General features: G+C 43.8%; 1 protein-coding gene across 2 annotated transcripts; it reads left to right on the top strand.

Moving 5' to 3' along the window:
* The first annotated feature begins 645 nt into the window (after positions 1-645).
* Positions 646-23,786, top strand: KDM4A (lysine demethylase 4A). 2 transcript variants are annotated; one of them, XM_065655756.1, is made up of 22 exons: positions 646-701; positions 1,109-1,261; positions 1,474-1,649; positions 2,726-2,840; positions 3,691-3,884; positions 5,314-5,363; positions 5,842-5,945; positions 6,965-7,102; positions 8,051-8,301; positions 9,050-9,240; positions 10,519-10,877; positions 12,222-12,342; positions 12,947-13,125; positions 15,392-15,596; positions 15,877-15,953; positions 16,713-16,768; positions 17,728-17,836; positions 18,613-18,801; positions 19,451-19,621; positions 20,093-20,212; positions 20,845-20,937; positions 22,061-23,786. In XM_065655756.1, the coding sequence occupies exons 2-22, from the start codon at positions 1,124-1,126 to the stop codon at positions 22,199-22,201; spliced, it is 3,177 nt and encodes a 1,058-aa protein (XP_065511828.1). In that variant the 5' UTR covers positions 646-701; positions 1,109-1,123; the 3' UTR covers positions 22,202-23,786. The 2 variants fall into 2 exon arrangements, with proteins under 2 accessions (XP_065511828.1, XP_065511827.1); XM_065655755.1 differs by having other exon boundaries at positions 655-780.

The following is a 23,786-nucleotide window of genomic DNA, read 5'->3' on the forward strand; positions in this document are numbered from 1 at the left end:
GCCGCCTGCACGGCCGGCCGGTGCCCCGCGGGCAGCGGGAGGGCCCCGACGCCCCGTGGCCCCGGCCCGGCTGCCTCTGCCGGCCCCTCGGGGCGGGCCCCGGGCCTCCGCTGCGGGGCTACACGCTGCAGCCTCGGACATCTGACAGCAAACGGCTGCTGCGCGGGCGCGGGAGGTTCCTGTCCCCGCTCGGCCGGTCCGCCCCGGCGCCCCTGCTGAGGGCAGGACCGGGAGCCCCGAACGGGCGACTGAGCCCGGGCCTGCCCTGGGCCGCTGCGAGGCCGGGCAGTCGCGCTGCCCACGGGCCTGGCTCTGCCCCCACGCCCGCCGGGTGTCCCCTGGGGACCCGGAGGCGGACTGTGGGCGGAACACGGGTGGGCCCCGGCCCGGCCCGGCCTTCCCGGGCGCCTCGAGCAGGCCTGGGCCTCCCTAGCAACCGCCCCCTAGCGCCAGCCTGCCGGCCCACGGCCCGTCCGCCTAGCAACCGCCCCGCTCCCGGCTTCCTGATTCGCTGGCCCGCCCCGACAGGTCGTCGAATTCCTATTGGCTGTGAAGAGGGAGCGGGCAACGATTGGCTGCGGCGGCAGAGGCAAGTCGGGCGGTGGAGGGGAAGGGGGCGGGCCGGGGCGGCAGGGCGGGGCTCGGGCGGTGGGGAACGGCAGCGGTGGCGTCGCTCTTCTGCCGGACTCATTGGGCGCGTGGTGCGGAGGGATACGGCGGCCGCGGGAGTTGGACCGGGGGGAGGGCGGAGGCGGCGAAGAAGAGGGACGCGCTGCTGACGTGAGCACGCCGGGCGGGGACTCGGACCCCTCCGTCGGAACGGTCTCGCCTCGGCCGGGGAGGGGGCGGGGGGGAGGGGCGTGAATCGGTGGCGTTCTCCACCGTGAGGAGGAAAAGACAGTCGTGGTCCTGACGGGCAGGCGCCCTCCGCCAATGAGGAGGCAGGACTGGTGCGGACCCCGCGGAGATTGGCCGGCGGGCAGGAGAGGGCGGGGCGTGCGCGCGCGACGGGGCCCGTCCGGAGCGGCGGGGCGGAGTGGGGGAGGGGTGCGCGGGGTGACCCGCCCCCGGCCCCCCCCACCCTAAACCCGCCCCCCCGTCCGTGCAGGGCCGGCCCGGCAACATGGCCTCGGAGCTGGAGAGCCTCAACCCCAGCGCGCGGATCATGACCTTCCGCCCCAGCATGGAGCAGTTCCGGGACTTTAGCCGGTACATCGCCTACGTGGAGGCGCAGGGCGCCCACCGCGCCGGGCTGGCCAAGGTGCGACCCCACCCCCGCTCCCGGGCGGAGGCCGCGCACCGGGCTGGGCCCGGGGCCGCCTCCGCCCTTTGTTTACCCCACAGCGGCGCGGGAGGGGGCGGGCGAGCCGCGGCCGGCGGCGTTCGGCCCGACTTGCCCAAGTTGGGCGCTCCCCTCGGCGGCGGCCGGGCCGGGGTCCGCGGCGGCTAACGGCGGCGTTTTGCTCCTTGCAGATAATTCCCCCGAAGGAGTGGAAGCCCCGGCGGTGCTACGATGACATCGACGATCTCGTCATCCCAGCGCCCATCCAGCAGGTGGTGACGGGGCAGTCCGGGCTCTTCACGCAGTACAACATCCAGAAGAAGGCCATGACGGTCCGCGAGTTCCGCAGGATCGCCAACAGCGACAAGTACGAACGTGTCTCCGTGCGGGGGCTCCCTGCGGGGCTGCCCCCGGGTCGGGTCCTCCCCACGGGCTGGTGCTATTCGGGGTGTGAACGGGATGCCCTGGCTAGACCAGGTGTGCGTGGGAAACTGGCGGGGTGGATGGGGACCTTCGTCCCTTGTGTCGCTTGGCAAGAAGATGTCTAGTGCCAGCAGAACTCTTTATTTGTGCTGTGGACTCCTCTCTGTCCCCAGCAGTTAGACCATCGAAATATTTACAGAGTAGATTAGTAGAGAAAGGAATATTCTTGGTATGAAAAAGGACACTGAGAAAAGCTCGCTTTTAAAGGAGTTTAAGCCGAACAGCCTTAGAAATCACCATTCAAAAGCAGCATTGGAATTGCCAGCTGCACTCTGCCCACTAATGCTTGTGTTGTCTTGCAAGAGCAGAACGCATCAGATATCGTAGGGTCCTGTTTCTCAAATAGAATAATTTACTGAAAACTACCCTTTAATGCTATATATGTAGTTGTCTGGAAAATATATATACACACATATTAAATAGGTCTTAGAGTGTAAATTTGACCCCTCAGTGCTGCACAAAGAGACCAGTGTATAGTTAGCAGGGAATGGACATCAAAAGCAGATATTTTGTTGGTAAACTGAGTGTGTTTGACCAGTTTACTAGCAGGTGAGTCTGGAAATGTTGGTTACTTTCACAGTGGCAGAAAACTTTGTTTTGGTTTTGTTTTTTTTCAAGTTGGCTTTTTTGGTATTGTTTCTGGTTTTGACTGCATCCTTCCTTGCTAAGAAGCAACAACTAGAAAATGAAATTGTTTTGACCAAAGAGCAGTGCACAAAGCAAAAATGAAAGTAAACTGAGAAGTGAGGAAAGTCACTTATTTCCTTATCCTTTGTTGCTAAGTCTCACAGGAACAGAGCTGTGGCTGCTCTCGTTGCTGTTCTTGGAGTCGAGTCTGGCTAATAACATGCATTAGGTATTTCTGTTATAGCTTTTGATTCTTTCAGTGGCAAAAACCATTGGTTTAGACTCATCAAGTATCAAACTGTAAAGCCTTCAGTATCTTTGTTGTGTTTTCAGGTACTGCACACCACGCTACACGGACTTTGAAGATCTTGAACGAAAATACTGGAAGAACCTTACGTTCAATGCCCCTATCTACGGTGCTGATGTTAATGGCACACTTTATGACAAGGTTAGAAAACCATCTTTGTTTTCAAGTAACAGTTATCTCTGTATATTGCATTCCATGAACATTAATGTGGCATTTGACTCTGAACTTGCAGAAAGAGTTGATGATAGTCTTAGCAGAGTTCCAGCTTCTGGAGTAAGCAGGAACACAATAAACTATATGTTTAGAATGTACTCTCCATTTAACCCAAATAACTGAAGAAGGCTAATAGAGGTAATGTTCTAAGGGACCTGTGCTAGCCCTTCAGTCTATTACAGTTTAGTGCAAGAAAGGAAAAACTGCTGTTGCTTAAGTGTTGCTTTTATGGTGCTTTGTCCTGAACGGCATATGAGAGTTCAAATGTTGTTTGGCAAACGCTGCTTTGGTATCCACTAGTGCATGTATTTTTGTGGGACAGCTCTGTAGCCACTATCTGTTAGGATGATAGACATTAGAAAAGTATATACTTTCTGCTTGCTAGTCTCCTAAATTATTATGATTAACTTGTTTAAAAAGTGTTGAGAATGAAAAGTGTTTCTGTTCAAGAGTGTTCAGACATCAGCTCAAGCTCGCACTATTGTTCTCTGATCTGTAAAGTCTGTAGCTTCATGATTATTTTCCCTTCCTAATTGTTATGTTGACTGATAACTTTTTTTTTTCTTCATAAAAGTGGCTAGTAAACAATCAGTATGTAAGCTAACAGCATGTGAAACTTTTGTTTTAGGTGGACTAGTTAATGGTTCGAGCTGTGCCAGTAGATGGTTTGTCTTGATGTGCTGTTTTACAAGCATCTGATAGCTTTTGCAACTGTCGTCTTAGTTGTGTGGTTCCATTCTTCATAATGCTTGTTTGACATGAGGCTCCTGTTTTGCAGCATGTAGATGCGTGGAATATTGGCAGATTGAATACGATCCTGGATATTGTGGAGAATGAAAGCGGCATAACCATTGAAGGAGTGAATACTCCTTACTTATATTTTGGCATGTGGAAAACTTCCTTTGCTTGGCATACTGAGGACATGGATCTCTACAGTATTAATTACTTGCATTTTGGGGAACCCAAGTCATGGTAAGATTTTTCTAGGGAAGCTTCTAGATGTAGAACAATACCATAAAATATTGGAGTCAAAGCTGTGAAGTTACAACACTTGACTAAAACAATTCCCATCCCTCTGATCTCGTACTGCAGTAGTATCTGATGACAAGAACACTAGAAACTTGTAAAGAACTGCAAAGCAGCACGTATCCTCAGTGGCATTTGTTTGGTTACCTTCTAGAAAGTCCATTTGCTGTTCTCATATAGAGAGTTCTCCAGAATTACAATTTAGAGTGGACGCTCTCTACTGCAGTAGGGCCAGAACTTGGAAAAATTGCGTAGGGTTTCCTGAGGGTCTCAAATGGGCCATACAGAGGTAATGTGCCTGTTGTCATGCAGGCCCTAGGGGAACAGGCGATTTAACAGATTTTGAAATGCGAGTGTTCATTACAGATCTAAAAGCAGGCTAGTGGATCTTGCTGAATGGTTTGTCCACTGTGAGCTTTCCTGATTGTTTTTAGAGGAGGCTCCCAAATTTTTCTGTAGCATGGGTTGCATTTTAAAAGTGAATCATTCCCTTCTGTTCACAAATAGATTTCTCAAGCAACTTCAACAATTGTTTCCATGGCAGTTTTGTTGGAAACTAGTCTTTTTGGCTGCCTTTTAGTATAACTTTGCAGTAAAAAATAATAGCTAGCGCCATGTGACCAGTGAACAACCCCATGCAGTGACAATAGCGTGGGAACAGAAAACAGATTAGTTCAGTCAGATAAACCTTTTGCCTGTTGCTTCTTTTACAGTAGTACATGGAAGAAGTTAACTTTGCTGATATCTTAGTCTAATTTATTTAACAAGGAACTCCGTCAACAATATAGCACTCTATTCCAGAGCGAAAGCAAGCTAAGTAGGGGGGTTTATTTACTGTAGTCAAACCAACTTGGAATTTTGTGATGCCCATAAAAAGGTGTGTACAGAGAGAGATGTAGCCCTGAGGAGTACGCCGCAAGTTGTGCGTGTGTTAAGGATGTGGTGTTGCGTCTGGCTTAGTCCCCTCTTGGTCTGAGCAGCTGCAAGAGATGATTCCATTTTCTCTCTTGCTCTGTGTTCCTCCTTGCACCGAGCATACTGGCGATTGCACAGCTGTGAACTGACGGGGAGGGAAGTGCTCTTCCCTTTCTTCTCACAATAATTAAATACATCAGATCTTTTAGTTCCTTGACTGCTTACGCAAAAGTCAGTGGAGGAGATAGTCAGCTTTTGGCTCTTGATTTTTCTTGGGATAGAGAGGCATTAGTCCTTGATAAAGATTTTTAGCTTTGTCATTGTACTTTGAAAGAGACAATGTAGAATGGAGGATTTTTTTTTTTTTTTAAGTAATTCATGCCTGTTCATGATTTCTAGTCAATCTTTGAGATTTTTGTCATGTCACTTGACCTTAACAGATTTATTCTTGTCACTGCAGGTACTCTATCCCTCCAGAGCATGGGAAGCGTCTGGAGAGACTTGCAAAAGGTAATTGGGGAATTCCTTCATGTCCTGCCTTTGCAGAAGGTGGGATGGACAGCTGCACAGCTGCAGCGGGTTTCAGCTCTTTCAGAGTACAACATGGCCTGTAACATTTATGAGAGCACAGGCTGGCACAACTGAACTGATAATTAGCCTTTTAGAATATAAATTATATTACTTCCGAGTGCTTGTTTATAGTATACACACAAGAGAAGTGTCACATTACAAATAATGTAGTTGTGGTCTGTCTAACCTTTAACGAGGGTTAGGGTTAGAGAAAATCCTTAACTATTGATTATTACAACTGGAAGGGTATAGCCAAGGCAAGATCCTTCTATGTGCAGTCTTTCTAATGCTCTTTCAAACTTCTGGTAAGATTGTCCATACTTTTAGGCCCAGGGAAAAATACTCCTAAAAATTACTGAAAAATTAGTTTAATTCACACCAGAACAGTAACATCTCTCCTTATCTTTATTTTAAACAGGTTTCTTTCCAGGAAGTGCCCAAAGCTGTGAAGCATTTCTCCGTCACAAGATGACCCTCATCTCTCCATCAATTCTGAAGAAATACGGCATCCCATTTGATAAGGTGTGGAAAAGTAATCACGGCTGTACCAGCTCAGTCAGGAGGTTCATGCAGCCCCGTCTCGTCTTTAACAGTGGCCAATAGCAGATGCTTGGAGAGGAAAACAGGACCAGGGAGGGTATAAGGCAATCCTTTCCCTCTGTACCTTTGATTATCTGGCAGTTGGGGTCTGAAAGAGTTTGAGACAGAAAAATCTGTCAAGGACTACGAAAAAAAAAAAAGCCGTGTCTTCTGTGATTATTTTTTTTTGACAATACACAACATCCTCTGTTAGATTAACTTCACTGCTTAGTTCTGTATTCAGTGAAGAGAGATCGTTCTTTTTGTTTGTTCGTTTAAGACTTGTCCCCTGCTAATTTTGTTTTTGTGGTCTGCTTCCTCAATAGAAAATATGGCTGGTTCATTTTTTTTTTCGTTAGGTTAATAACTTTATAGACTTCCTTACTTTCTCATGTGGTTACGTGCCACCTGCCCTCCCCACACACACATTGATGTCTTCGAGTCCTTATTCCAAAGTAGTGTCACATCTGCATGGGCAGCTGAAGGCTTTTGTTGTCATGAACCTTTGTTAAACAGTGGGGATAATGTTGAAGAGCAGCAGTTGTACGGCTTTTTGAGAGCTGTACTTGAATACGAACAGCAAAAGAAAACAGTAGTAAATTTCCAAGTTGTGTCTGCATACAAGTTTCACTTGGCCTTAGATACTGTTCAGCCAAACCTGTAGCTGATACAGGTAATTATCTTTTACCTTCAGATAGCCTCTCACAGAGCAATAGCCACTTCTGTGCTCTTCTGACCACTTGTGTTTAATAAAAGCTGTTGGATGTTGCTTTCCATTAAACAGATACTTAACATAAGTAGGAGAGTAGTGAAGGTAAGTACAAAGTCTATGTGTTGCAGCAAGTAACAACCACCATCTGTGGGTAGGGGTTTCAGATGTGTGGCATGAGGGGTACGGGAGCTCCTTTTATTCAGACCCATCAAGCTGTGAATAATAATGTGGTGTCTTGATTGTCTTCTAGGTGACACAGGAGGCTGGAGAGTTCATGATAACCTTTCCTTATAGCTATCATGCTGGCTTTAATCATGGTTTTAATTGTGCTGAATCTACCAACTTTGCTACTCTTCGGTGGATCGAGTATGGGAAGCAGTCTGTACTGGTAAGGGGTCTGTACTGGTAAGGGTTCTGTTGCCATCCCGTTGCGTACAAATAACCTGAATGCAGTGCCAAATGCTCTGCTGTTCATTAAGCCCCCAATATTTGTTCTAAGGGAGTGAATTCAGTGCTTTTTCGATTTAAGATGTGATGTTTGTTTTCTGATACAGTAACAATGTCCAGTCAGGCTTCTGTTTCATGTCCTTTTTTCAACTATGGATAGCACATAACATGTTTTTTAGCTTTGTGTAGATCAGGTGAGACTTCAAAGGAAAGCAAGGGACTGGTTCTCTTTCCAGAGATGAAAGAGTGTGCTTGGCGGCCAGGACTTGTCAGTATATTGTCTGATATTTTAATAATTATTTATTGACCGTTTAGCCTGGAAGTATGACTTGGGTAACTTGAGTCAATTATCAAAATAAGTATCTTGGCTGAACCTCTAGGCTACATAGTTTTCTATCCCTGTAGAGGTGCTTTACAAACATGGGTTATGTTTTCAGAAGTTACACAGAAGTGAATGCTTTGAAGCACTACTTGTAACCATGCCCAGACAAGAGGAACCTCTGCTGCTCTGGGTAGGCCCAGAGTTTGTGTGGCTCCAACTTCTTATCATAGTCTCTGGTTTTGCTGGCTGTTTGTGTATGAGCTCATTTTAAAACAGTCAGCTTCTACCAGCAACTCTCTAAATAGGCTGGTGAGCTTTCTTTCTTAGTTATTTTGATAACATCTGTTTTTCTGGTTTGCCATTTTTGCTGTCTTTTCTGATGAGTTTTTAGTAACTTAATATATGCCCTTTTGATTTCCTGGGGAAGAGAGTCTTGAGAGTTCTGAAGCTCAATTATGTGTAGCTGTGGGAATTTTTTCATCAGTTAAGCGCCTGAAAGCAAAGTGATGTAGGAATGCAAGGTAGAATTGTTGAATGTGTGCCCTTGGATATTTTTTGTGACTTCAGTGCTCGTGTCGGAAGGACATGGTGAAGATCTCCATGGATGTGTTTGTGAGGAAGTACCAGCCAGATCGGTACAAGCTTTGGAAAGCTGGGAAAGATGTGACCGTCATTGACCATGCTCTTCCAACCCCGGAGGCGGCAGAGTTCCTTAAAGGGGATCTCATGCAGAAAGTGAAGAATGGGAAGCAGTGTGCTGAGGAAATGGAAACAGGAGAGACGTGTAAAGAGGAGATGAGCGAGGATGAGACAAAAAGGTAGTGCTTTTTATAGTCCTCTGCTTTTTTGTTGGATTATTAGAAATTGGACCCAGCTGCAATTGAATGTTTGCCATTCTGATAGAATAACAGCCGTCAGAGTTAACAGTAGTCTGTTTTCTTGGGAATTGGGTTTACTCTTGTTTTTACTGTGTAAGTTGACATTGCTCTGTGATAGACAGGAAATGCACCAGCTTGGAAGGTAGCTCTTCATCTTTGGGCAGATGTCCAAAGCCTGGATTGGAAGTGTGCACTGTACACTGGGAGGCCAGAAGAACAAGGGAGCATATTGGCATCATGGGACAATGCTTGCTAGCAAATTCTGGTACTATCAGTGCTGCAAGCTGCAACATCAGTTTGCAGTTCCTGGTTGATGAAGGTGGACATTTTTCAGTTAAATCTTCTTCAGCCAGTGTCACCTACTATTCCTAAAGCTGTGTTTTGTGGTGGGTTTTTTGTTGTTGGTTTGATTTGTTCGGTTTTATTTTTGTTTAATGTAAAGAATGCCCAGGTCAAACATAGCTGCCTAATACATGATAACAGATGCTGAGGAGTCATCCATAAGGATTTCTGACTCCACTTCTGTACAAGCAAAGAAAACACTTCAGAACGATTTGGAAACTATTTGGCTTGCTGGATGCTGTCTCATAAAACACTTACCCAAACCAGGCTGTATTTCGTGCATCCAGGCACAAATTCAACAAGCTTATGTGTTTGGTAACCTGACATATGGATTTGTCTTCTGCAGCATCCCCAAGCATCGCATAGGAACAAAAAGGCACAGGGTGTGCCTGGAAGTGCCTCAGGAGGTGAGTGAGAGCGAGGCCTTCCCCAAGGAGGAGCTGAGCTCTGAGCAGCGTGAAACAGATATGACAGAGCCTCGTGAGAGACCTACAAGTGAAGTTGTGCAGCAAAGTGAACAAGGACTCAAGCTTCCAGGTAGCTGCGTGTCAAGCTTTATTCTGGTACAGGGAGCCAGGGTATTGTTCTTCAGGGAGAGAAGCTGCTAGAGCTGAATCTGGAGCACTGTCTCATATGATGCTAGTCAGTAAGACATCGTCATGTCCAAAAAAACCAGACCCTAGTTTGTCAGAGCCATGGCAGACAGTTCAGAAATTTACTATTGTGCGGCTTGAGATACTACCATTTGATTTTTTTTCCAGACCAGAGAGTGCATCTAGCACAATTTTATGTTGTGCCATTTCATTAATTTTTTCTGATGCTTCTGCCACTGGTTTGAGTAAATGAAATAGCTGCAGTTTGAATTGTTAGCTTTTGTTGCCCTATCTGTGAATAACTCCCCAGTGAGAATTATATAAAAAAATGTTGAGGGAGAGCAAAGGTGTAGGCAGCCATCCTGCATAATAGCTGCTTCAATGACTGACCAGATGGGTCACAGGGATGTTGCCTTTCAGCTGAATTAAAAGGAAGAGGAAGTATTGCATCAGACTTCCTTAAGAAATTGGTGTTTCTGCCTATGATTTTTGCTCTCTTTGTTTGCTCGCATACAGAAATGTATTGGGACGCCTCAGCAGCCTAAGGTCCTGTGTATCCTTGTTGTGTAATGTGACCTGTTTATAGAAATGGTGTTGTAAAACATACGCACACTTCCTGGTAGTGTGGGTCTGGTATGATGTATGGATGTTTTGTTTGTAATTTTGTAATCCGTAGGCTGGAGGAAAATTAATGTGACTTATAATGGGTCAGTTATCCTTGCTTTTAAGGGAGGAGCAGGGGGCCTATGGAACAATATAACAACAAGGCAAACATCTGTAATGTCTCCCTCTAGTATTCTGTTTTTCAGCCTTTTGCAGCTCGTATTTAATAATCTTCTATTGGTTTGTGGGTTTTTATTTTTCTTCTATTAAGTCTCCCATGAACCCTTGTAACCTCTTGCCAACAGCACCATGTGGTCAGGAGTTAGGCAGTTTAGCTAGGCTGTATAAAGGATCATCTTCATGTGTTTTGTTTTTAACTCACTCACTGCCAGTTTGGTTTGATATTCCCTAGTTCTTGTACTGGAAGAAGCAATGAGCAGAGGCTTTATTCTATCTAAGCCAAGTATGGTTTTATAGGTGTTTGAATTAATTATCTACTCAATGTCACCTTTTTGTGTATAGTACTTCGCTTTCCTGTTTGGATTTGTGCAAATGGTTGCACAAATGTTTTCCTCTGCTGCCCAGATTTTAGAAAAAGTCAGTATACCTTTTCTTCTAGATCGTGTGGACTCCAGCAGATTTGAAGAACTGAAAACGGTGAAGCTTGAGGAGGAAGAAGAAGAGCAAGAAGCAGCTGCATTGGATCTCTCCATTTCACATGCTTCAAATTCCACTTCAGTTTCAACGACTTCGAAGCAGAGCACAACTTCCAGCGTTCAGCCCAGCTCACCTACATATTCTGGTTCTTCTGACTCTGAATCGCCTGATCCATTGGCAAAACGAACTCCTTCTGGGCCAGTGAGGGTGCTCACAGTCCATAGCTATGCTAAAGGGGATGCCAGCGGATCTGACAACGAACAGACTTCAGGAAAGAAAGCCAGTGCCACCGCCAGCATGAATGAGCAAGAGCTTGCAGAGGTATGAATGGCAGGAGCACTGAAAGCTTAAGAGCTGTATTATGCGCTCACAGATTGACTGTGACAAAAGCTCCTGCCGGTGCAGATTACGTTCCCATTCCACTGGTGTTTGCATAGCAGGTTGCCTAGTTGTTGATGTGTTTTTTAATACATATGGGTTTTGCTAAACAAACAAGAATTAAGATGAAAGTCTTATGCTTTTACCTCTTCTAGAAAACTAGGAGATCCCTTGTTCTGAAAACTTCCCTAAATTACTTAAGGGCTTTAAGGGAAAGGGTAGCTTGCTGGTTTTGACATGGTAGTGTTACAGACTGAATCAGGTCCTTTAATGGTAATAGGCACCTGTTTGTACCTGAAATTAGTCTAGCTCAATCCAGCCTTTATTACAAGCACATTAATATGTTTGAGGGATTTTTTAAAATAGCAAGTTACATACATGTGTACATCTGTGTGTCCTATTTGAAAAAAGAAATGATGGAAGGAAAATTATTATTTGGGACAATGTAAATCTGAGTGTTTAATAACTGCTAACGAATGTTTTATTAGACAACCCAAGAGAAGGATGTAATAGTTTAAATCTTACGTAGTGGTTTCATTCCAAATTATTTTGTTTCCCTCTTTAATCTGCATTTAGAGAGTGGTAGGCCGATAATGATTATGTCCTCAAAATTCAGGAATTGCAGAAATGGAACTGCAAATGGGTGAATCTGTTGATAATTAAGCTGAAACTGGGAAAGAGTTCTCATGGATATTTTGAACTAAAGAAATTCTGTAGCTGGTACTGATGTCTCCATTGTACACTCCATACAGGGAAAAGGTGAAATTTTGGATGGGTCTAGATAGTTTTCCCCAGTATCGTGTATTTCAAAACAAATTTTCCATCAGACGGTAACTGTTAGTTCAAGATGCCAATGACCTCTGTATTATTTTTTATTTTTAAATTTGGAATTTTTAAGTTGACATACAAACTGAGGATTTCTGCAGAATGTGAGAGATTTCTCATTGTGTCTCTTCTAAGCTGAACCATTCAACTTGTCTTTGTTTCTGTCTTTTACACAATTCTTATACAAACAGACTTGCGTGAAAAGCTACGCTGGAACCTGTGAAACGTCTCTATTCTGACGGCTCAACAGACCTAGTATCTGGTTTTCCCTAACAAAAGTGCTGGAAGCAGTTCTCTCAAAAACTTAGCTAGTTTAGAGCTGAAGCTAGTTTGTTAGAAATAAAATCATGGAAGCGCGTGTGCATTTTGTGGAGGTTTCTTTAAGCTTAAAATAAATTTGTTTAAAAATAATGTCAAAAGAACACGTGCTGATTGACTGCCGAATTGCTTCTCCTTGTCCAGGCAGCAAAGGAGTACATAAGATCAATGAAGGAGAGTAAGAAGTCCAAGGGCCGTCGCCAGCCGCTGAGCAAGCTCCCGCGCCATCACCCACTGTTGGTTAAAGATTGCATCAGCGATGACGGTAAGGAAGCCTCATGCTCTTCGGGAAGCTGTTGAGAGGGTCTCGGCTTCTGTGGACAATGTAGGGTATTCTATTGTGTAGCTGGTGATAAGCAGGAGTCAGCAGGTGACACCCCTGCATCCTAGAAAAGATGCTTATCTTTTTTTTTTTTCTTCTCTGTATGCGCTTGTAACATTAAACTTTTCTCTCAGTTGGTATTTTCTTTCTTTGCTCTTCCATTGTTTGGAAAGTCACAACTCTGAAAGGAAAATTAAACCAGTATCAGAGACAGTTGCATAATGGTGTCTGCCTTAGAGCATTCCCATAATTGATGTAAATATTCATGACTTAAAAAAATTCTTTGGCTGGCATCCTTTGTCTTGATGTAGTTTGGAGCTGGTGCTGTTCTCACCCAATAAGCCTATCTTGTGTTTGCATAGTTGCTTGATTAGTAGAAGCCTCTTAACAAAGAGACCAAGCTACTGGCTCCGATCACCCTTCTGTTGATTTCTGGAAGTCTTTCTTTCGTGTCCATTCAAAACTTCTTGCCTTATTTAGTTTCATTTGCAAGAAGGATATCTGTAAAAGGCCACATACTCACTGAGTTAATGATCTCTTATCACAGAGGCATCGGAGCAGCTAACTCCTGAAGAGGAGGCTGAGGAGACAGAAGCATGGGCCAAGCCGCTTAGCCAGCTGTGGCAGAATCGGCCACCGAATTTTGAGGCTGAAAAAGAATACAATCGGACCATGGCTCAGCAGTCCCCTTACTGTGCTGTTTGTATGCTCTTCCAGACGTATCAGGTATGTAGACCAATATAATGTTATTGTTGAGATTATTGAATAGGTTGCTACTGCCATGCATAGTTTTAAAAATGGCATTTAGTGTATTGCCAGTTAACAACAGCTGTATCAGTGTTGGGGTCTTCCCAAGGAATTGTTCCAGGAGAGCACAAAAGTTGAACCTCACTACACTTGTGACAGGCTGCCTGTTCTCTCTCCGGTGCTGACTCAGCTGTTCAGGAGAAGCTTTTGTGTTCTGCGGCTTTTGCTTGAAACTCAGAATGGAGCTTGAATGTTGCTGGAGCCGACTGTAAAATCCCATTTCTCTTTTCCAGACTGGCACCTTCACTTCTACACTTCTTTAAAACACTTTCAGTCTACTCATAGCACATGATCTTTGGGGAGCTGACAAGGAAGAAAACCTTTTATTTAAAAGGATTTAGGGTTGTGTTTGTGGATGACATAGATAGAAACCTGTCTTTTCTTGAAGCGTATCCATATTAACAGCAGCTATGGCACGTGAAAATGTGCTTTAACAATGGGCAGCTATAGCAATGCATAGCTTGGGATTGGTTGCAGAACCCCGTTGTCATGTTGACTAAATGCTTAGGCAGGAGTCACACACTGAATTTTTTGCCGTTCCTGAACTAAGTAGTTTTAAAATAGCTTGACTCGTCTGATTGCATGTTCCATCTACAACAGAGAGTTTGTCCTTTCCGATACAGTGAGCGTATTTGATTTATTTGAGATCACTGTATGATTATGGTGGCACCAGAAATATGTTCAGCACAGTTTTGGAAATAAAGACCTTACATTTTTTGTTGAGAGTCTATATTGCATGTAGTTCCTAATTTCCATGCAAACCATAGACCGTAGTTTTTGTTTGATCTTGCTGTTTCTGAGAGTGGGATCTTGTTAGGACTGAAAATTCTACATAGAAGCTGCATAGTGCATGGGTTTCACTGGTGCTGACAATCTATAAAGTTAAAAATTTTCAGGACAGTTTAAGTTCTGTTAACTTCTTTCTTGAGTTCAAAATGTTATTAAGCAGAAAGCTCTAGCTTCAGGTTTTCAAATGTCTGTCTACACCAGGCAATGAAGCAGAAAGTGTTCCAGTATTTAAGCTGTGGTTAGGGTCTTTGTTCCAACTTCAGAAAATCTGTAGCAAGTCTGGTAACTCACTTCAGCTACTCATTCAAATAAGAAATTGGCACAAAATGCCAGACAAATATTCACTTTTCCTTTGTGAAGAAGTATCTAACTGCTTAGAAAAAAAAAGTACATTTTCTTCAACTTTGTTATAGGACTCCCTCAGTCATTTAGTCTTTTGCTTGATGTGCAATGTTCAGTGTAAATCAGTAAGTTTCAAAGAATCTGAGTAAACAAGACTTGTTGAAAACATAGCAATTCCCTTCCAACTGTGATTTTTACCTGGACTTTTTTTTTCCCCTACCTTTTGATGCACTGTAGGAGGGACAGTGCAGCTTCATTCTACTACTGCAATTTCTGCTAATAGTATTTTAAAATGATAGGGAAGCTACTTTTGTGGTGGCCTGTGAGGTACAAAACATGGTTTGAAACATTTCTTTCTAGAGAAAGATTAATTTATATTTGTCACCTAAGAAGGTAGCTTGAATGGAAGCATTATCTCTGTAAACTTTACATGTAATTGCTGTTTGGTTTTTACATTGGTTTAGATGAATAAATTATAAAAGATTAGCCTGAAAGTCTCCTGAGCTTTAACTGGGAAACTGTGGTTTTAGTCTGCTTATTTCCCAGGAACAGATTAGTTTCAAAGCCCATTAGACTTGTTCAGAGCCACACTAGGAAAAATAATGGGGATTGCAGTAGGTATCTATTTGTCTGATTGTAATCCTCCCATATGGAGGTAAGATCAATATACAGTGTTGGATAGCAGTGTTATGATCCTCCGTATTAAGAGGTAAGGAGATGCAGCTGAGGTGTTGCCCATGGAGCCTGAGATGGGCTTGGTGATTCCATCTCTTCTGTCAGAAGAGACACATTTTGATGTGTATCTTGTTGCTCATTAGAGGGATGCAGTTCAGACCTTGGGTTTAGCTGTTTGAGCAGAAAATAAATCTCATTCTGAAGCTGCAGTAGCTGAGGATTTTATAAACTAACTGTATTTTCATGTAACCTACTAAATCTCTAGTCTTTCAGCAGCTTCATTCTTTAAACTGGATTTATGTATGGAATGATGGGTGAGTAAAGATGATGTGAGACAGTTCTACTTGTAAAATATAAATTTCCTGTCCATGCCTTACAGGCAGAGTGTGGTGGCAACAGTCAAAACTCTGGAGGAACCCCAGCTGCTGTGGATGGGAAGATCCGAACCAAACCCCTGATTCCTGAAATGTGCTTTACTGCAACGGGCTGCAGCACTGACCTCAATCTTTCAACCCCTTACTTAGAGGAGGACGGAACCAGCGTACTCATCACCTGCAAGAACTGCCATGTCTGCGTTCATGCAAGTGAGTGCGTCTGGACTGAACCCTAAACTCTGGTGTTCTCTGCAGGAGGTCTGTACATCATAGCAAGCCTTTGCCAGTCTGTTTAATGTACACGTAGACCAAGTTCAGCCCTTATCTGAATGGTATATACTTGAGTGCTGGCCTTTGATATATGGAGCTGGCTGCATGGATAACTTGAAATTGTCCTTAGGCTCATTGATTTTAATCCCACTTTACTTCTGGGCCCTAGCGGAATGGGTCTGAGTTAGGTAAGCTTTTAAGTGAGCTCTGTCTCTTGTAGGTTGTTACGGTGTATCCCCTGCCAAGGCCACTGAGGACTGGATGTGCTCCAGGTGTACCGAAAATGCCTTGGAGGAGGTAAAGTTTCTCATAAGATTCTCACAGATGGAGTCTGCTACATCTGGGAACTTGCTACAAAGTTAATTTCCACAGTGTTATATTTTTTGTTTATTCCCTCCTGTGAAAAGAAGGCAATTTAGAGAAAGTTTAGGAGCCAGTCTGTTGTATTTTGGTGATTTTTTTTTTTTTTTTTTTTTTTTTTTTTAAGCCACAGTGGTATAATCCTTTTAATTAGTGCAAAGCTGACTTGAGTCATAGAGAAAATGTTCTGCGTGGATGTGGGAAGAGCTCAATTATCCATCTTAGTTTATGGTAGCTACTATATCTAAAACAGAAAGTAATTTCTGTTAATAACTAGGGGGATGTGCACGTGTGAAGAAGGCGAGAAGAATGGGATTCCCGCAAAAAGCTATATAGGCTCTCAGTCAGTAGAACGGGTCAGCCTTTTGAACTCTATTTGCTCGTGTGTGTTCCAGATCCTTTTACACATCCTCAAAGGACATAGGGTATTGTGGTTGAAAATGGAACCCATAACAAACAAGTCGAACAAGTCTTCAGTGGTAGATCTGCTTGTCTTAAACAGACTTGGAGTCTCTATTTGCCCTAAGAGCAGCAGCTTTTGAGAGCTAAAGAGCTGATCTGTAGAAGATAGTTAGCTGTTTTCTGACAGGGGAACCATTTTCTTCGTCTGGATGTGAATTTTGAGGAAGAAGTTCTGAGACAAGTGTACTGCTCTGAACTTCACTCTTTCAGCTAATGCTTTCTTCCTTGTGCCAGGACTGCTGTTTGTGTTCATTACGAGGAGGAGCACTGCAGAGAGCCAATGATGACAAGTGAGTGTTCCAGCTTTTTTGGTCCTAAGGGAGAAGCTCAATTCCTAAGTAGCTGTGGGTAATCCAGTAAAGCCAATGTCTGCATTTGGTGTAACAGAGTGAGCGAAAACACCTTTCACACTTTGTGTTACTGCAGGAGGGTTATGGTAAAGTGTGTTCATTGTGTTCACATGCAGTGATCATCATATCTTCAGGTGATGCCTCACTCTCATTCTGTTGACAGCAGCTGTTAATTGCTTTGCATTTTATAGTGCAGAGGTGTAGTGTGCAGACATATAATGTACCACATAAAAATAAGATTCCTGATGAGATAACATCTCTCAGAAGCTTCTCACAGAGGATTTTGATTTCTTCATGTAATATGTGGTGGTGATGGAGACAAAAGATAACCATAGCTTTAGGTAGAACAACATATTGAAATGCAGTGTACCTCTGCAGCGAGTATACTGCATACAACTGCCTGTCCTCTGTCCTTTGGTGTGATGTGTCATCTGAAGTTATTTCATGCAAAATAGGAGTGGGACAGACTTGTAACACCATGGTGTGACTGAAACGTGGCCTCCAAAAATTTTGTGGATGTCATATGGAGCCTCAATCTCTTGGTCACAGTCTCAAAAGTATTTCAGTAGCAACTGAACTGTTGCTATGGGACAAGTTTGTGAAGGAATAAACCTACCAGGTGGGCCTTTGTAATGCAGATACACCACCAGCACAAGCCACACTAAATTACTCTCTTGTTAAACCCTGTAGTAGTAGATTGGAAGTATGAAGTCTTGGTTTTGCCACACATGTGCCCTGTTACTAGCAGTAGGAAGGAAGATTACACTGCTAGTTCTCAGAGGCTGTTTATCATGGTTTATATGGCAAACTTCAACAGAACTGTATTAACTTAAACTCCAAAGTGTTCTCTCTCAGCCTAATGCATATTAATGTGTTTTTCCCCTCTTCTGTCCTGACAGGTGGGTTCATGTGATGTGTGCTGTAGCTGTACTGGAGGCAAAATTTGTGAACATTGCAGAGCGGAGTCCTGTAGATGTTGGCAAAATCCCCCTGCAGCGTTTCAGACTGGTAAGGTGTGCTTCACTGGTGAGGCTTCAAAGTGTCTCTCAAGTCTGTTCAGAATCTGGGAGACTTTGGTTATCCCTACAACCCCAAGTCATCTCCTCTTCAGACTGAAGAATTTAATCTGTTCTGTTGTTTATATAGGAAATGGCAACTGTTCCTTTTGCCATTTTTTGAAACTTTCTGTGTTCTAGTATATGCTTATTCGGATCAGGAGTGAGCAAAGGGGGCACATCTTTCTGTATGTAGCAAATTACATTTATACAGTGATGTAATGGTGATACTCGTTTTGTTTGTTATTTTTCTAATCCCTAGTATTCTCCTTGTTTTATTGACTGCTCTTGAGCACTTCAGGATATGCAAGGCATTTGTGTAATGAGTGAATGTGTTCAGCAAGAAAGCAACTGTACTTAACTCTTCTAACAGCTCAGTGTTGAGGGGAAAATTATTTTAACTGCTTTACAAATGCTAATGCATTACAGATGACATTCCTTTCCTACAACAGCCCATCAGGCCTGACCCAAGTGCAGTTCGGTCAATGGTAGTGCTTTGTGCATGTTGAGCTGGTAGATACTTAATGTATGTTTTTAATCTATGGAGTTACTTTATTAATAATTGCCTTGTCATAAGCTAGAACTGGTAGTCATCTGCTTCTTTTTAATCAGAAAGTAGCAGCGCTCTCAGAGAGCAAATGGCACAGTTATCAGACACTTAGGCCAGATAGCCCTTTGTGTGGGGTAAAAGCTAGTGACAACCAGTAACCTCTGTTTTCCTGTTCACAGAAATGCATCTTCTGCAAGAAAAGAAGAAAGAGAATTGCAGGTTGCTGCGTACAGTGCTCACATGGGCGGTGTCCCACATCCTTCCATGTTAGCTGTGCCCAAGCAGCAGGAGTCATGATGCAGCCTGACGACTGGCCGTTTGTTGTCTTCATTACCTGCTTCAGGCATAAGACTCCATCTCAGGCAGAGGTGAGTAGATGTGTGACTCCCAGGATTTGAACTGCAGTATCTTGGAGGGACTGAAAAGTTTGGCTCTTTCAGAATGTTCAGTATAATCTAATGGTGTTGGTCTTGGATTCTGAACTCAGCCCTGCTGCTGCTCTGAAGGATCTTAGTCAGGTCCTTTGATTTGCAGCCCAGAAGAACTGAGAGCGTGAATCCCTCCTGTGGCTGTTGTAATGAGGAGTAATAGTGGGTTTTATGCTGTGATACTTAATATGCAGGAGTTAGTGCTGGGACTCCCAACAGGCTGTATGAGCGGTGACAGAATTTCATTTTTAAGTCATCTATTAGTTTATGAAGATCCCGTGTATCCCTTTTAGCCATCAAAACCACAACAGTCCGTTAAATAATATTTACTGTAAAGGCCTTGCATTGCCCTGAAGAATGAGTGCTTCATTTACTAAGTAAATTAACGACAGCTGCATCTGACAGATTAGGCTTTAAGCATTTGAAATACCAGAGGCAGAACTTTTCTAAAAATGCTGCTGATGGTGTCTTGAGTAGAGTTACCTCATTTTGCTTCCTTGTTTGCCAGCACTGGAGCTATGGTCGTCCACACATTCTTTGAGCCATTGTGTAAAAAGTGATGTGGTGTTTTTTTTTATTCTCCCCTCAGCGAGCTAAGGCTGCACTCCAGGATCTGTCACCTGGACAGATAGTCATCAGCAAGCACAAGAATGGTCGCTTCTATCAATGTGAAGTGGTCAGCCTTGCAAAAGAGACTTTCTACGAGGTCAACTTCGATGATGGTTCCTTCAGTGATAACCTATATCCAGAGGACATTGTGGTAGGTTTTGCAGTGGGAACCTGGCTCCCATAGAGGGCACATGATATGAGTCCATTTTGCTGCTGCAGAGCGGACATAGCAGGGGATCTAGTAATTGGTCCAACCCTTGGTCATGTCGTGGCTGAGGTGTGCTGCAAGATGGCCTGAGGATGTCACATGAGACGGACTTAGCTGTGGGCACAGAGGAACAGGTGTAACAGGGAGTGCAGCTTGTCTTTAGCAGTGGTAGGTCTGAAGGGGTACTTGTGTACCATTCCTCCATCAAGTACTTTGAAGTCGGGCTCACTATTAGGATTTAAATACAGATGACATAGGTGGATGTCTCTCAGCCTGGTTCTCTAAAATGGAGTAATTGTTGGGGTGGTGGGCAGTGTGACTGGGATGGATTCCCCTGTGGTTTGCTGAATCTTCACATAAGGAAGCTGCTTACCTGTCTCCTTGTCTCTCCCACCTTCCTCCTTTATGCTGTAGAGTCGAGACTGTCTTCAGTTAGGTCCCCCTGCTGAAGGGGAAGTTGTGCAGGTGAGATGGACAGATGGACAAGTTTACGGAGCCAAGTTTGTCGCATCACATGCCATCCAAATGTACCAGGTACAGAACTGTTGTCTGAAAATTTGTCATTTATAACAAGCTGATCATGTTAACAGTACTTTTCTCAAAGCCAGCAGAGCTATAGAGGAGTCAAACACTTCAGGGGAAGTTACTTGATGTTGTCAGCAGTACCAGGTGCTGCTAACAGTTGCTGGAGTTAAGAGCAAAGTGATTGATTACAGCTCTACTTATATCTGGCTACCTGCTTGAAAGTCTCAGCTTCTGAAAAATTGCTGGTCTGCAATTCTTCAGCAGACTCTGTTCCTGTAGTTTAAACTACTTAAAATAAGTTTGGCTTTGCTGCTCTTTATTTAGTGAGAGTGCATCATGCCTTGCACGCTTCCAGGAGGATGACTGTTCGGGCCATATTAAAGTGACTGTCTGCTGCTTTGTCAGGTGTTACAAGAATAGCCCAAAACTTGCAGGCCTACTTTTACTGTCATGGGATTGGTGAGGTTTTGGTTAGAAGCTCTTGCAGTGTGCATACCTGCATACGTATCTTATAAAATTCAAGTGCTAGAAGATTATTTCATGAGAGACCTCTGCGGGAAGGAGGAGGCAAGTTCTGGGCAGCTGTGGGAGGATTCCAACTTCTGAGACTTCTGGCAGAACAACTTATTTCTTTCTTCTAGGTGGAATTTGAAGATGGGTCACAGCTGATGGTGAAAAGGGATGATGTGTATACTCTTGATGAGGAGCTTCCTAAGAGAGTGAAGTCAAGGCTGGTAAGTAAACAGGGTGTAAATATCTACTAGGGAAGCTCATTCTAACTTAGCTTGCTATTCAAGGACAAATTAAGTGCATAGCAGCAAAAGATTACAATCTGATGCTCTCCCCAATTGTTGTGAAGTTTGGTAGTTATCAGGCTACAAGAGCAAAGTTCCGTCTCGCTCTGGAGAGACTTTAATTCTCCTCCTGCAGAGATGGGAGTTTATAGCATAGAGTCAGTCACTGTTTGGGACAGCATGTTAATACCCTTTCATGCCTATATTCCTAGGTTTCATTGTGTATTCCCATAGCAAAGAATGGCCAAGTTTCTTCACCTTTTGTTCTGAAAGGCTCTTAGTAGGATGGCATCAAAAGAGCTGGCCTTTTTTTTTTTTTTTTTTTTTTTTTTTTTTAGAACTGTAAGATAATTCAGGTGGGAAAGGACCTCTGCAGGTTTCTGACCCAGTCACCTGTTCAAAGCAGGATAACTTTGAAGTCAGGGTTGCTCAGGGCTCTCTCCAGCCAGGTTTTGATTATCTGCAAGGATGGAGATCTCACAGCCCCTTTGGGTCCTGCTTCCATTGCTTTATGCTTCCCGCTATGAAAACCATAACTATGGACAGCATACTAGTGTATCTGGCTTTACAGCATGATCGTGCACACCCTAGTGCAGAACCTGTTGGCAGGCTCACAGGATGGTTGAGGTTTAAGAAGGAATGTATCATAGCTGAATCCTGTGACCAGGATGGCTGAGGTTTAAGAAAGAATGTATCATAGCTGAATCCTGTGACCAGGTGTTTCCCTATGCCTGCTCCATAAGGCACAAAATGTCCTAGACTGCTTGGAAGTTGGAAGGGATGAGTGTGTTTATTCCTTTAAGAAAGTGACTGTGAACTTAAATTAGCTACTCAAATTTAAAACCTATGATTCTTTAGATCTCTGATTACAGTACATTTAAACTTAGCCCCAGAGTTTTAAATCCAGTTTCTTAAATATTTTTCTTCTTGTGTTCGGTCAGTTTTTGAAGAAGGCTGAATGTTCCCAAGAGTTCCAACTTGATTCTTTCTTATATGCAGTAGGAGGATGTGGAGGCAGGGATTTGATCAGTGTCATAGTGACTAATTCTGCTTTTTCTTTTAGTCAATAGCTTCAGATATGCGCTTCACGGAGATCTTTGCAGAGAAGGAGGTCAGACAAGAGAGGAAGAGACAAAGAGTGATCAATTCACGCTACCGGGAAGATTACATTGAACCTGCGTTGTACAGGGCCATCATGGAGTAAGCGCTGCCTGTGGCAGAGGAAGAAGATGCCCACCTCCCCCAAGGATTTAAACGCTCCAGTGCAACAGGCCATATTTGGATGCTTCGAAACCAGGGGTTTTTTGTTTTGTTTTTTTAAGGAAGCTAAAAAGCTGATGCTCTGCAGTAGCTGAAAGGCAGCTGTTGGATAGTGAAAGAGATCCCATTTGCTGAAGCTGATGCCTGCAGACTCCTGGTCTGAAGTTGGGCCCTTACTGAATAAGCCAGCTTGGGGGTGTTGCTTTCATCTCATCAAGCAGTCTTGCTTTTTTCTTAGAGACAATTTTGACAGGTGGCAAACTCTTATGGGAGTTGTAGCCAGGAATCTTGGCAGCTGCAGAATAGTACAGTGTATTGTTTTAATTGAATAATGTCCTGATTTTGAGAGTCTCCCTGGTGACCACACCTGGGCTTGAGCAGGCAGTATTACTGGTGCTTGAAATTGAACCTCTTTTTATATTTATATCCATATTTTTGTTGCAAGCAGCTTCAGTCTCTTGTTTCTCAGCACCTCCTTTCTGAAGGTTGAGCTGTAGGCTGTTCAGATCCAAGCAGACAGGAGGTGCTTATGTGAACAGGTGAAATGTGAAATTGAATGCTATAGGAAAAATTATTTAACCCTCCATTTAATATTTTTGTTCTGATACTTGTTTTGACTTAATCATAAGTTTAATGGTATGTGCCTCAGAATCAATGAAATCTGTCTGGAGCCCTGTGCAGTGCAGCCTTCTAACAAGAATAGGTGTTCAGCTCCCAGTAGACATTTGGCTCCTGAAGAGCTTGAGTTTCTCCCCACTCCCTCTAAGGCAATAATGACCAAAGGGACAGTCCTAACTCTCCCTTCCTGAAATCAGCGTTACAGTTTTGGGGATGACAGGGCAGCAGTATCTGAAGCAGTGCAGTACCTCTTCTGTGCCAGCACTGTCTGTTGTATGGCTGCAGGCTTTTGCTTGCAACAGCTAAAATTGGGTCTGGGACAGATAAAGCATGCACTGAACTGTATGTATTACTGAAAGGCTGTGCAATGCTCTTCTGTAGCAGGAGCGCTGCTGTGTTGCTGTCTGGCAGAGGTTACCGCAGCATTTTTTAGTAGGGCACATCTCAGTTGTGTTGGAAAGAACTTGCTACTCCAGCAACAGGAAGCTGAGTTAAGCTGGGTAGTGGGTTTACCCGGAAGATGTGTCGACTTGCTCCTAGTAATTTAAGCATTAACACACCACTGTAGGAGCCATGTAAATACATGTTCCTTTCTCATTCTATAGGAAAGGGAATTTTAGGTTACAGAGCAGATTGTCCACCTTCTTTTTGCATGGAATGATGGGGCGACTTTCCTGCTGGAGAAAATTATGGTTACATCTTCTCCAGAAACAGTTCAAGAGGATAATTTTCTAGTGAAACAGACCTAATGCGTCCCTGCTTCTATAGGGACTTGGCAATGTGTCTGCAAAGTCTGAATTTGTAACTTCTTTCCTTTTGTTACATTGGAACGCTATAAACCAAACTCTTCTGAAACCCCGGTGCATTGATTTGTGATTAGCAATAAAATGTAGTATTGTGTAGTAATACAA

Source organism: Caloenas nicobarica, chromosome Z (assembly GCF_036013445.1).
Source record: "Caloenas nicobarica isolate bCalNic1 chromosome Z, bCalNic1.hap1, whole genome shotgun sequence".
Taxonomy (NCBI): Eukaryota; Metazoa; Chordata; class Aves; order Columbiformes; family Columbidae; genus Caloenas; species Caloenas nicobarica.